At 50.5% G+C, this 12,909-nt stretch overlaps 1 protein-coding gene across 1 annotated transcript in view; it reads right to left on the bottom strand.

Moving 5' to 3' along the window:
- JAG1 (jagged canonical Notch ligand 1) overlaps positions 1–12,909 on the bottom strand; it is a 35,414-nt gene that overhangs the window by 2,967 nt on the left and 19,538 nt on the right. The window contains exons 6-25 of the mRNA XM_023626113.2: positions 11,328–11,458; positions 10,939–11,058; positions 10,410–10,523; positions 9,064–9,177; positions 8,355–8,468; positions 7,888–7,934; positions 7,376–7,549; positions 6,800–6,950; positions 5,943–6,107; positions 5,382–5,495; positions 4,719–4,832; positions 4,502–4,615; positions 4,244–4,360; positions 3,723–3,750; positions 3,178–3,263; positions 1,914–2,027; positions 1,176–1,285; positions 851–1,084; positions 512–643; positions 170–320 (exon numbers count right to left, since the gene is read on the bottom strand). Of these exons, the coding sequence (XP_023481881.1) occupies positions 170–320; positions 512–643; positions 851–1,084; positions 1,176–1,285; positions 1,914–2,027; positions 3,178–3,263; positions 3,723–3,750; positions 4,244–4,360; positions 4,502–4,615; positions 4,719–4,832; positions 5,382–5,495; positions 5,943–6,107; positions 6,800–6,950; positions 7,376–7,549; positions 7,888–7,934; positions 8,355–8,468; positions 9,064–9,177; positions 10,410–10,523; positions 10,939–11,058; positions 11,328–11,458 (2,444 nt within the window). The remainder of the gene's footprint in view (positions 1–169; positions 321–511; positions 644–850; positions 1,085–1,175; positions 1,286–1,913; positions 2,028–3,177; positions 3,264–3,722; positions 3,751–4,243; positions 4,361–4,501; positions 4,616–4,718; positions 4,833–5,381; positions 5,496–5,942; positions 6,108–6,799; positions 6,951–7,375; positions 7,550–7,887; positions 7,935–8,354; positions 8,469–9,063; positions 9,178–10,409; positions 10,524–10,938; positions 11,059–11,327; positions 11,459–12,909) is intronic.

The raw sequence follows: 12,909 nt of genomic DNA, 5'->3' as shown, positions 1-12,909 counted from the left end.
TAGGATGTTGGTGATATCAGCTGGCCTCAGTTTTCTCAACAGTTAAATGGGGGCCTCAGGAGGGAGTAACTGTCAAGGTAACTCCTCGCGCCTGGTGGTTTTATTGGACGGTGTAATGAGATCCATTCGACAGTCATCACAGAAAGCATTGTTCCCACCTGACACCTACCTGTTCTGTTCTTCAGAGGACGCCTCTGAACTCTCACTTCTGCAACCGCAGCAATAAGTGAGCTGTTCCCATCACGTTTACTGACAAGATCTATAATTTTGTCGGTGATTTCCTTGATAGGGTTTCCATCGTCCCGTATGTCTTCAGCAGACTGGAAAAGGAAGAACCGTCAGTCTGGAAGGTCAGGGAACACTCCTCAGCAGCCTTTATTCAAAATTACTGACGACACACATATTGTCAAGCTCTCCTTCAATGTATTTGCTCTATTCCAATACTGGCTAACTGAAGCCTGCTAATTGCCCTACAATCAAATAATTCAGTGTCAGTGGGTCTTCTACTTACAATGGCCACGTGTATTTCATTGTTTGCAGAAGGGGAGGGCTCGCAAGCTATGTAGATTGAATATTCGGCAGAAACATTCTTCAAAATATTCAGATTCCTCAATTCACTGCAAATGTGCTCCGTGGTAAGACCCTAGAACAACAGATAAAAGCCCACACATGTAAGATTCTGGAAGAAAAAAAGACTGATGTTTCCTTGGAAATTAGGCTACATTCAAGCTGCACTTTGCTGTAAGACAGGAATTTAGGCTTAGGAGAACCAGATCCTAGCTTGTGACATCCCTGCCTCAGCACAAGCAGACACACACCACTCCAAGTTGAAAAAGAAGTTGTTCCGTACCGGTGACATCATCTCTTTGTTGAAGGTGAACGTGATATTTGCACAGTTATCCTGGTAGTAGGGGTCAGAAGAACATTTGGTCTTCACCGGCTGGAGACTGGAAGACCGACACTCGCCCACCCCAGTGCAGGGCCGGACGAAACACTGGTCATCCAGGATAGGGATGCAGCTCTGCCCGCTGGGGCACTCACTGTGCCCTTTGTGGAGCAGGCAAGGTCGAGGGCCACACCAGACCTGGAGAGAGGGAGACGGGAGCGGGCAGCTTAGGAGAAAGGCCCACCAGCGATTCCAGAAGACAGGTGACCTGCGCAGCCCCAACGCATACCTTTGAGCAGGCAATCCTCCCGTTCAAGCACTGGCAGGCATTGCAGTCGTCGTCCCACTTGGCCCCATCTGGGATCACACTCCCCATGGTGATGCAAGGTCGTCCTGAAACTGAAAGGTGGAAAAGCGTGAACGGAAGGAGTTTCCTTTTCTGTGGCTGGATCTCTCAGTTCTTCACTCCCTCCCTGTTAGGAAATGGTTACACACGTGCCCTTTGCCACATGACAACACAGCTCCTCCCACAAGAGCCAAGTGTACTTCTCTCCCTCCCTGGGTATACGGCCACGTGACCTGCTTTGGCCCATGCAACGCTAGGGAATGGGATGTGAGCAGAGTCTCTCACAGGTGAGCTTAGTCTCTTGCAAGCCTGCCATCTGCCAAAAAAAGAATGTGCCCCAGATGCAGCTGCTGGTCCAGGGACAGCGAGGAGACACACAGAATGGACCCGAGTTCAACTTGCAGCACACAGCACTCTGCCCACCCTGCATGCCCACGAGCGATACGAGTAAATGTGCCACAAGTTCTGGGATGGTTTGTTACATGGTGTAACTTCAGCAACACCTGACTAAAAACAACACCTACCCTGTTTTTAGGGGACCCCTCAAGCTTCTCCTTCTCTAGGTTCCCACTGTATGTGCCGTTTTCTCCCTGAGCACAGGAGCCACTCACAGTCAAATGGTGACTGTTGTGCCTGCTCGCCCCACAGGACACTCGGGCAGCTAGGGCCTGGCCCACGTACCTTCCTGGCACTTGGCACCACTGTGCCCCGGGGGGCAGATGCACCGGTAGCCATTGATCTCATCCACACAGGTCGCCCCAAAGGCACAAGGTGAAGACTGGCATTCGTTGATGTCTAGGAGAAATGGAGTTCAAGTTTAGGCTCCAATGGGAGGCAGCCATGTTTTCCTAAGTTTTTACTGATATAACATGCAGAGAGAAAAGCATATGAGTTGTAAGTATGAATTTTCATCAGGTAACCAGCAGCCAAATAAAGAAACAGCTCAATACTACAAAAGCCTCCACCAGCCACTGGCCCTGAAATCACCACTAGTCTGACTTCTGACAGCTGAGAATCAGCTCAGGAGGCAGCAAATTTTAAGTAAGTCCCCTTTCTTCTGATATACAATCTAGAGCAAGGGCTAGCAAAGTTCTTGAAAGGGTCAGATAGCAAATACTTTAGGATTTGCGGGCCATGTGGTCTTTGTTGACTAATCAAGTCTGTTATCATAGCATGAAAGCAGCCCTAGACAATACATGAACGAATGTGCCAATAAAACTTTATTTATAAAAACAGGCAGGCCAGATTTGGCCCCCGGGCTGAAGTCTGCCCACCCCTGATTTAGAAGCACGAAATAGATACAACACAGCCCCATCTAGTGCTAAAGGCCAATCAGACTTGGGGATCTCAAGTACCAGCAAAATTTCAAATAATCTGGGGACAAGAAAAAATACAATTATTCTACCACCTTTTTTTTAATAAAAGAAAGGGCAGTAAAAAAATAGGAAAAAGCCTCAAAATAAAGAATCAACTTTAAGCTTCCTGAAAAACTGTACCGCCTGCCCCCATTTTCTGTTTTAATCCTTTCACCAGGGCCCGATCAAGCCTTGGGAAACTACAGCCCTTGTCCCTTTCAGTGGTGTTAGCTGTCCTGCGCCAGTGTAGCTGTGGTTAATGTCCACTTGCCCATAATTTCACGTTAGTCATAGGGGAAAAGCACACTCTTTCTTTAGGGCCTCAGAGTAGATCAATCATCAAATTCTGTGGCTGGTGCTCCCTCCCCTAGGATGAGGAGGGCTGCGCCACCCGGGGAAGGACCAGGAAGTACCTGGGAGGATCCAGCCAGAGGCATCTTAGTCCCAGCTGGAGGTAGGAGATTACTCGCCTATCAGGGCTATTTAAAGGGAACCCTGGCCTTCATTGTTTTAAAGATGAAAGGTCTCAAGCTGAGGGGTGGAGTAGGGGAATAAGGCCACTGGGCAAACCAGTGAGGGGCGGTCCTTACTTATTCTGCAGTCAGGCCCAGCAAAACCAGGGGCGCACTCACACCGGTACCAGTTGTCTCCATCCACACATGTGCCACTGTTGTAACTAAGAGGAAAGGAAAGACCATGTCAGTTACGAATGTCTCGATCCCTAAGTCTGGCTGCCAGTTCATCAGAGGCTGCCACGCCAGTTACCATCAAGCAGCTCTCACACTGCCTGGGGAACTTTAAAAATACTGATGCCTGGGTCCCACCCTCAGAGAGTCTAATTTCACAGGCCTCGGCTGCAGCCCGGGCACTGGGACTTAGAAAAGCTCCCCAGGTGATTCTCCTGCACAGCCAGGGTTGAGAATCACCGCTCTAAATGAAGACACAACCTGGCTAATTCAAGTGCAGTGCACGGACCAGCAGGATTGGCATCGCCTGGGAGCTTGTTAGAAAGGCAGGGTCTGCAGCCCCACCCCAGATCTCCTGAATCAGAAGCTGCCTTTTAAACAAGATCCCCCGGTGATGTGCATGCACGTTACAGCCAACAAGTGCCGGCTTAAAAGGTGGTCACACTTACCAGGGGTGAGGACTGCAGTCATTGGTATCTGCAAAGCAAAAAGACAACTTAACAGCGAGGCTTGCAAGAGGGAGAGCAGCCTTAGCCCTAAGTAAAAACACCACTTATTTCCATAACACCCAAATGATAAAGTCACAGTTAACACTAGGCAAAATGTGCTTAAGACCTCGGCTCAATTGGAACCAGGCCTGCACCACACTTTGTTCCATTCTCCGTGGGACACATGTACACAGGAAGAGGCCCTGGTAGGGGCGGGGAGGGGGTGTGAGAATGGGAGGAGGCAGGCTGCTGCTCAGTCCAGAGCTGGGAACCGAGACGCCATCTGTCTCCACTTATCTCCTCGGCGACTTTCTCATGCCCAGGTCAGGGCTGCATCCCATCAAGTCATTAGAACAGACCCAGGTGATGCAGGAGCAGAGATCAAACAGCTCTGCTTCTGGTTTCCATTGCCAGTCCCCGAGGGTGTCAGGATGTGCTCCTGTAGCCCTCGCCGAGTTCAAGGCGGGTGGGAGGACACTCACTCTGAGTACAGATGGGCCCTTCCCAGCCTTCTTTGCAGACACACGTGAAGGACTCGCCGTTGACCACACAGGTGCCCCCATTATGGCAGGGGTTGGGCAGGCAGCTACTGTTTCGGGCTACAAGACAAGAGCAGACAGGATCACTCTCCCTGAGGATTCAAAGAAAGTCTGGACGGGCAAGAACCAGACCCCAGAAAACAGTCATGGGTGCTCAGGTGGCCACACCCACTGCAAATCCCACCTGGGGCAGAAAGTTACCTATGTTGCAGGTCGTTCCTTCCCAGCCTCCAGGGCACATGCACTTGAAAGCATCCCCTTCGTCGTAACAGGTGCCACCATTGTTGCACGTGGCCTCATCACACTGGCTGTCACCTGGAGGAGCAAGATCTCAGTGTGAGCCCTCAGCCAGCCCCACTCACAGAAGACGGAGAGGAAGGGGTCACCAGGGATGGGACCCCAGTTGGCTGCCACTTACGTGAATGGCAGGTCTTTCCTTTCCAGCCGTTTTTACAGTCACAGTAAAAGTCGTTGACGAGGTCACGACAGGAGCCCCCGTTGTGACAGGGGTTCTGGCTGCAGTCATTAATGTCTAGAATCAAAGAGGAGACACCCAGCTGAAGACGCTTCCAGGACCATTCACAGCACTGAAGAGCCACCTTTCCATCCTGGGCCACCGCTACTCCCTGCTTTCCGTGCCACGTTCCCAGACCAGCTGCACAATCCCAGGACTTAAACACCATCAGGCTCTTCCAGGAGTAAAGGAGCCCGACTCGGTTACTTTTAATGCCAGAAGTGAGGCCAGACAGAGGGACAGGCTTTTGTCACTCCAAGGGAAATTACAATCAAGATGGGCAGAAATTACAACCAAAACAGAAAGATGATTACTTTCCTTGCAAGCAGGGATATTTATCATCCTAATTACACAGTTTGATTCTATAGCTCCTCAGCAGAAGTTTCCCCCGGCTGGCTGTCATCAACATTAACAAACGCAAACGGCACACAAGCAATGCTGTCCCAGGGCAGGAACCGCCGGTCTTGCTTTGCAATTTCCACTAAAAAGAAAGGCTTCCCCTGTGGGTTCTCCCACCACCCCCCCGGCATCCCAGAGCTGTCTGTCCCCAAAAGACCACAGACTCACTGGTTTCACAGTAGGCTCCCTCCCAGCCATCACTACAGATGCACTTGTAGGAGTTGACACCATCAATGCAAGTGCCACCGTTTTTACAGGGGTTGCTCTCACAGTCATTAATATCTGTGAAAGGAAGGAAAAAAAAGTAAATAAGGGACAAGTAATGCCATAGCCAGGCACTGTTCTAGAGGCTGCCTCCTGAGAAAATGCACCCAGCACCTCAACATTCTCAACTCCATCAGGACCATTTCTCAAATTCAAAGGGCAGCTTGTCAAGCAGGGGCCTCCATTTTATTTAATGCCCTCACAGTCTAAGCTAGTTGGTGGGAGCGGGGAAGGAAGAAAGCGGGACCACCCAAACTAGTAAGATTCCAGAACATTCTAAAATAAACCGAAGGCTCAGAGGTGTCAGTGACCTCATAAATTAAACACCACTCAGTCTTAGACCCTAGATGTAATGGTAAACCTTCACTGGTCTCAGCTGAAACAATTCAAACTCAAATGTTCCCCGAGCTAGGCAGGTGTAGGGTGGGGGGCACCGTGCCCCGATTCCCCAACCAGGGGTCTTACTTTCATGGCAGTACGTTCCAGTGAAGCCTTTGTTACAGTCACAGGTGAATTTGCCTCCTGACTGACTCTTGCACTTCCCATGGGGACCGCAGACGTTCGAGGAAATATACCGCACCCCTTCAGGCGTGTCGTTGGAGGCCATGGCCACCGTGCAGCTGTCAATCACTAGAAGACACACTGGGGATCAGAGCGTGGCCACCGACCCGTAAGACATGGCGTTTCTCAGCAGAGGGCCTACAACAGGCCTGCTCTCCTGGAGATGGGCACCCGTGGGCCAACGAGGGTAAGAAGTCAAGAAGCCACCTTGGAGGCCAAGACAGGCAAACTGCCGTGTCACACTGTGACAAGCAAAGCTGAAACTGCGGGCAAAGATGAGGTTTTTGTTGTAGTGGTTTTTCTGTGGTTTTTTTTTTTTTTTTTTTTTAAAAAGGGCATTTAAACAGTATGTGTCTGTTTAAATTTAAATGAATTGAAATTAAGTACAACAGGAGTCTCCATATAGTTGCCCTTTGTCACACTCTAAATGCTCCACGGCCACACATGCGCACCTGACAGTGCAGATATGGAACATTGCTGCTGCTGCAGAAAGTTCTACTGACAGTGCTGCCCTGAGGAATTTGTCTCAGCGTTGCGAGTGTGCCCACCCCAGAACAAGAATGCTAAATGCGTTTCACATCCTCTCCCACCGGTGGGCCTGTACCGATTGTTTCCATGTGTTCTGGCTCCCCTAAGCAGTCTGGTTAGGGGTTTCAGTCTCCTCACCTGCCCTGCTTCTCAGAGGACCGAGGGGCAGTGACAAATGGGGAAGGAGGAGTGAGCCCTGGAGCCGAGCCAGGAGCCGGGCTGGGAGGGAGTACCTTCACAGGGGGTCGTGCGGCAGTGGTCTTTCAGGTGGGAGCAGTTCTTGCCTTCGTAGTCCTCGGGGCACTTGCAGAAGTAGTCGCTGGCACGGTTGTAGCACTGGGCACCGTTCTGGCAGGGATTGGGCTCGCAATAATCTATGTCCAGCTGGGAGGACCAGGAGCAGGGAAGGGGGAGGGAACAAAGTGAAAAGGGGTGATTCTAACTTCTCTGGGGCAGCAGACACTGGAGTCTGACCCCTTCATCTGCAGGAGTGAGGAGAACTCCCTGCATAAGATACAGTATGTCCTAGAGAGCATCCAGGTAGGCATTTGAAAAAACTGGGCAGAGTGGGCGAGAACTGAGTCGGGGGAACAAAATGGACACAAAGTCAGATGGACAGACTGCTGACACTATGAGGACAATCACTCATCAATCTCCTTCCAGCAGCGCTTGTCTAGCAGAGATCCCTAGTCAATGGGACGTTAACAGATTTCCCAGAGACTCCAGACACACAGTCAGGGGTGGGGGGAGGGGGGTGGAGAAGACTCTGCTGTAAAAACTTGGCCATCGGAAGTTCTAGCACGGCTCACCTGACAGAGGTTTCCAGAGAAACCAGTGGGACACAGACACTGGAATCTGTTGATTTCATTCTGACAGTGACCCCCATTCAAACAGGGGTTGCTGGCGCATTCATCGATGTCTCTCTCACAGTGATCGCCTGCATAGCCAGGTGGACAGATACAGCGATAACCATTAACCAAATCCTGGAAGGGGAGAAGGAGGGGGGAGAAACACATGCTTTTTTTCCTATGAATTCCACAAACACAGAGCTTCAGCGGTTTAGCATGACTGTTGCGGTTCAGCTGATTCACCGAAATAGCCAAATGCCAAGCCTCTCAAAATGTGTGAGAGGAATTTCTACGTGCATGCCTTCAGGATGACTCCCAGGAGGCTGGGCAACGTGAGCCCCAGTGAAACTTCCAGAGACTCACTTTTCACCTGCATTTTTAAATCTCCCGGGACAGAGCTCTCCCAGGGTCACAGAAATCTCAAGATCTGTTGTCAACCATTAAGGTTTTGATTTAAGCAAAGATTTACATACCCGACAGGAGGCGTCATTCTGACACTGGCCAAGGCAGTCATTAATATCTAAAAAATAAACAAGGCATCATATTAAAGAGGCAATGTACAATGAAATTGGGCTTAATTGAAAAGCTTTGTCAGCTCAGGACAGATAAAAGCTTCAAATCAGATTTCCTGTGTGCTTCCCGTGAGATAAAGTTGGGGTGGGTGGGGACCCTCCCCAATTCTTCCAGACTCAGCTCGGGAAACTTCACAGCATTGTTTTTAGCCACCTTATCAGAATATGGCTGTTTTACAGGCTAATGAGCCTGATAAAGTTTATGTTTCCATTTCTGCACTGATCACGCCCTCTCCAAAAACACTCACTCTATAAGGTTTTCCTTTTACCACTGAAGTCTCAGAACTGGAGCCGGCGGACTGACCCACGGGCAAGGGCCCTCAACACCCAAGTTTCACGAAAAGCAAAGTCGAGCCAAAGTCACTCACTTATGTCACAGTTCTGACCCATCCAGCCCGGGAGGCAGTCGCAGTAGTAGCTTGCAATCAGATTCTTACAGGATTTGGCATTTACACACGGTTTGGCCTCGCATTCATTTGCATCTGAAAGAAAATGAGGATGAGCAGGGAGAAATGGAGTTTCACCCCCATCCTATCCCCCCCCAAAAAAGTCACACTAAGTAGTTTGTTGGAAATATGAGACATTTTCATAAGCTGGCTCGATAAGAGACACTAGATTCCCTTTATTTGGAACATCTGATCCCCCTCCCCAGCCATTATCCAATGAGGAATGCTAATTGATCGCTCTCTGGCTGCCAGTTAACGGTTAACAACCAGCCCCCAACGGAACAGCCGAGAGACAGCAGGCATTTCTGTGCGAACCCCAGCGCAGCCTAGTTGCTGGGATCTAAATGTGGCAAAAAGAATGCAGACAGCTCATTCCTCATGCAATCATCCTCGTTTGGAACCTGGCTCAACACTCCTTGGACAGACGAGTGACATGGTTCAAGGAGTCCCACGACTTTCCCACAGGGCCTAAAAGAGCGAGTCCATTTGCATTCAAGGTATTTCTCCCAGGCCTGCTGGCTGGACTCTCGGTAATAAATTACTTCTTACTACGATGGTGTGCAAACACACCACTCATCTTCCTTAACAGCTCTGATTATCAAAGCCAACCTGAGTGCAGGAATTTTCTTACCTAACTGGCACGTTTTGCCAGTCCACTGGGGCGGGCACACACACTTAAATCCGTTAACCAAGTCCTGGCAGGTGCCCCCGTGGGAACAGTTATTTGGAGAGCAGTCATCAATGTCTGTTTGACAAAAAGGGGAAGGGGGTTGGCGGTTTAATCTCAATCCGTATGACAATTAGATAATTTAATACCAACCCTCACATGAGGGGCCTTCACTTAAGAGCCAGACACCTGCTCTAAGTGACGGCTAGGATGACGGTAAGGCCTGATTTTAGCTTTAAATCCCCCACTGCCCCAGTTCATTTAATCCCCAACCTAAGCAGGGAGGGGGAGCCAGCTGGATCCCAGAGCATCAACCCTCTGGTGGCCCGGGACATCAGTGCCTACTCTTTATTTTTAAAGAAAAGTCTCACTGTGGCTCAGAGGTAGCTAAGAAGAGGTAGAGAACTAGCGTTTCTTTACTGGTGGGAAATCTTATTCTTATTTGCTCACAGTTTTCCCAAAATAACACCCACCGCTATCAGACTATAGTGACCTCTTAATTCATTTACTGCCCACTTATGAGGTGCCAGGCTCTCTGAATTCCATCATCAAGTCTTCAGAACCCTAGGAGATGGGAATTGCCACTGTGCCGTTTAAACAGGGCATGTGGAGGTAATGACTTGAGTCCCACATGTGGTGGGCAGGGGCCGCAGTGCCAGCCCAGGCAATCTGACCCCAGAACCCACATCCTTAACCATGCCACGTGGTGCTCTTGGGGTGCTGATGACAGTGGTTCTCAGGCCTGGCTGCACCTCAAAAATCCAAGAGAGCTTGTTAAAGAATATGCACTCCGCAATTTCGAGGGGAAACTGTGGGACCCAGAGGTGTGTACTGTCCAGCACCCGGGTGGTTCTGAGGTGCAGCCAAGTCTCGCAGCTGCAGTGACTATAGCCCGGGTCCCTCTTTCGGGGCCACCTGCCCCCATGACAAAACTCAGTAGTGATGACCTCCCCTGCAGGCATCTCTCCACAGCTGAGAGGAGAATCACTATGATTTGCTGTGGAGGTGGCAGAGCTCCAGGGAGCCCAGGCGAAGGAAGGAGCTGTCCCGTGAGGAAGTTTCCGCAGCAGTAGACATACGCCCTAACTTAGCAGGGCAGGACGGCGGGGGTGCAGGGCCAGAATCTCGAGTGCAAAGGCCAGAATGTCAAGCCAGACCTCCCAGCAGACTGCTGGCTGCATTGCCCCCTCCAACCACGACAGTCTCATCCTTGGGACCTGACACTGTACCCAAGCCTGGGTATCTGTCCCAACCCTGGATCTCAATACAATGATTGTCTAGAAAGGACACAGGCCAAAATCCGGACTTACTTGTGGAGCACGTGGGGCCAGTCCAGCCCGGAGAGCACTCACACTCAAAGCCCAGAGAGGTCTCCTTGCAGCTGCCTCTGTTGTGGCAGGGATCAGAGAGGCAGGCGTGCTCCGCTGCAAAAACCAGGGCGGCAGTCAGCAAGGGAAGCCTGCATTTTGCTCCCTATATCCCTCCCCCAACCAAATCCCACACCTGGGCCACCAGCTCCTGCTCAGTTCAAGAGAGAGAAGCAAGTGTGTGACATAAGCCTGCTGTGTCTGGGGAAGAAAGGAAATCATCCTTCTTGCTAAGCTGTCTGCAGCCGCATTCCAGGGCATCTCAGAGCTGGGGTCACTGCATCGCAAACACGCCGCCTCCCACGGTAGTCAGCATCACCCAAAAACACTTCAGCAACTTAAAGGAAGTTTCCAAGACCCACAGAACTAGGAGAATATTTTCCTCTTTGTATGAGTCCTTAAGCGTATTACTGTTTAAGCTGAATGTACAGAAAAATCAAACGAAGGGATCTTGTCCTGCTGGACCACTTACCGATTTCACAGTTGGGTCCCGAATACCCCTCAGGGCAGGAACACTGGTATTTGTCAGGACCTGTGTTGCTACAAGTCCCTCCGTTGAGACACGGCTGATGAGTCCCGCAGTAATTGAGATCTGCCCAAAAGATCCCAAAAGTCACATAGAGAAGACCGTAGAGACTACTAACCCGCCACATTTCTAGCTCCAATCCTCTTTTAAAAATAAAACCAAAAAAACCCCACAAAAACCCAAACCACAACATTAAATGCGAATGCAAACAGATTCGGAATAAAAGCCCCTGCAAATACAGAAATAGAAGTAAAACCCAAATCAGCACCATCCCACCCCAAACCTCACACTCCTCCCCAGGTCCTGGCCCACCTGGGGCCACCCTGAGGCCGTACCTTTGTCACAGAGCTGACCACCCCAGTTGGTCTCACAGAGGCACTGCCAGGGCTCGTTACAGGTGCCGTGGACGCACCCCGGGTGCGGGATGCACTTGTCACAGTACAGGCCCTGCCAGCCATACTGACACCTGGGGACAGACAGCACACCCTTTAGTCTCTAGAGCCTCTAGGGGAATCTGCACCATTAAAACCCAAGGCCGAGAAGTCCAGGCCTTTTCTGTTTTGTTTCACTTTTGGTGTCAAGACGGCAGACTTTTAACGTTTGTCCAGGGGCTTCCGCTAAACAAACATTTTCACAGTTGGGCCGAGGTCCCCTCCCAGGCGACTCCTGACAAAAGGAGGCTGTCTGGGGAGAGGCCAATGTGGGGCTGCCCTTCACAAAGCCACTCTCTTCTCAGGCTCGCAGGAAGGGGCCGAGGGTGGGGGCGTGGAATAAATCAACCAGGCCTCGGCGGGCAGACTGCAGAGGGAAAGGCAGGGCTCTCGGTGACAAGAGCCATGTGAAAGTCTCCGCCAACAGGGCACTGTGGCGATTTCTACACGGCAGCTCAGCTTGGCTCTTTGTCTAAACAGCAAGTCACGACCCCAGGGCACAAGAATGCAACGAGACCCCAAGTAGGGCAGGAAACTGCCTGGCCAGGAGGCATCATGAAATCAAACCAGGAGGGAACGGGGTCCCCTCCTCTGGCAGAGACAAGGTGGGGATCCCTGAACCGGTTTCTGCAGGGAGGGTGGAGGGAAGCAACAGCACTTGGAACCAATTCCATAGATGATTTATGACCTACTACCGGGGCGGCTTATGCTATTTTATAGTTATTTCTCATTTTGCCAAAAAAAAAAAAAGGTCAACTCAGTTTATCTAGTATTGGGGAAGACTGGGGAAGGGAGTCCAGTTTCCTTTATAAGCGCCTCATTAATCGGACTCTTTCGAGGTCAAATGGTGCCTTTGATCTCCAAACAAAAACACAAACATACCCTCCACCCGGGGTGTGGGGAGGGCAGGGTCTCAGCCACTGCCCCCACAAGTTTCAAGCCCTTGGAAACTTTAACTATCTTCTCAAAAATCAAGCTTTAACAAATGAGAGAGGAGCTGGGAGGAGGCCTGAAGGTGGAAGGAAGGTGGGGTGAGTGAGGAACAGGGACAGCCAACTATTTCCAGAATGGGGCCTGGAAGGGCCGTGGTCAGAACCAGCCACCCCCACAAGCCGCTCAGCTGTGCCTCTGGAAAACAGGCATCCCCACGAAGGAAAGGCTTTCAGTTTCCAGAGAGCTGGAGGCAGGCTAGCAAATCCCTGTCATGGGAAAATGACAGGGATCTAGCTAATAGCTAATTACCCACGGCCGAGAATCAACTTCACCCCTGAGAATACTGACTAACCACTTCCTAACTTCTAGAAACAAGCCATCCACACCCCAGTACAAAGAACCACCAGAATGTGTGGTTTAATCAGACTGAGGATTCTGGTTTCTGTAAAACAGAACATCAGTCTAAGTGATAAGTGACTATTTAAAGGAGTAAATAAGAACAAAATAAATCATCTGGTAGAAATTTTTTTCAAAAATGGACACTCAGATTAGT

This window comes from Equus caballus, chromosome 22 (genome assembly GCF_041296265.1).
Source record: "Equus caballus isolate H_3958 breed thoroughbred chromosome 22, TB-T2T, whole genome shotgun sequence".
Lineage (NCBI taxonomy): Eukaryota > Metazoa > Chordata > Mammalia > Perissodactyla > Equidae > Equus > Equus caballus.
This window is presented reverse-complemented; position numbering and strand designations above follow the sequence as displayed.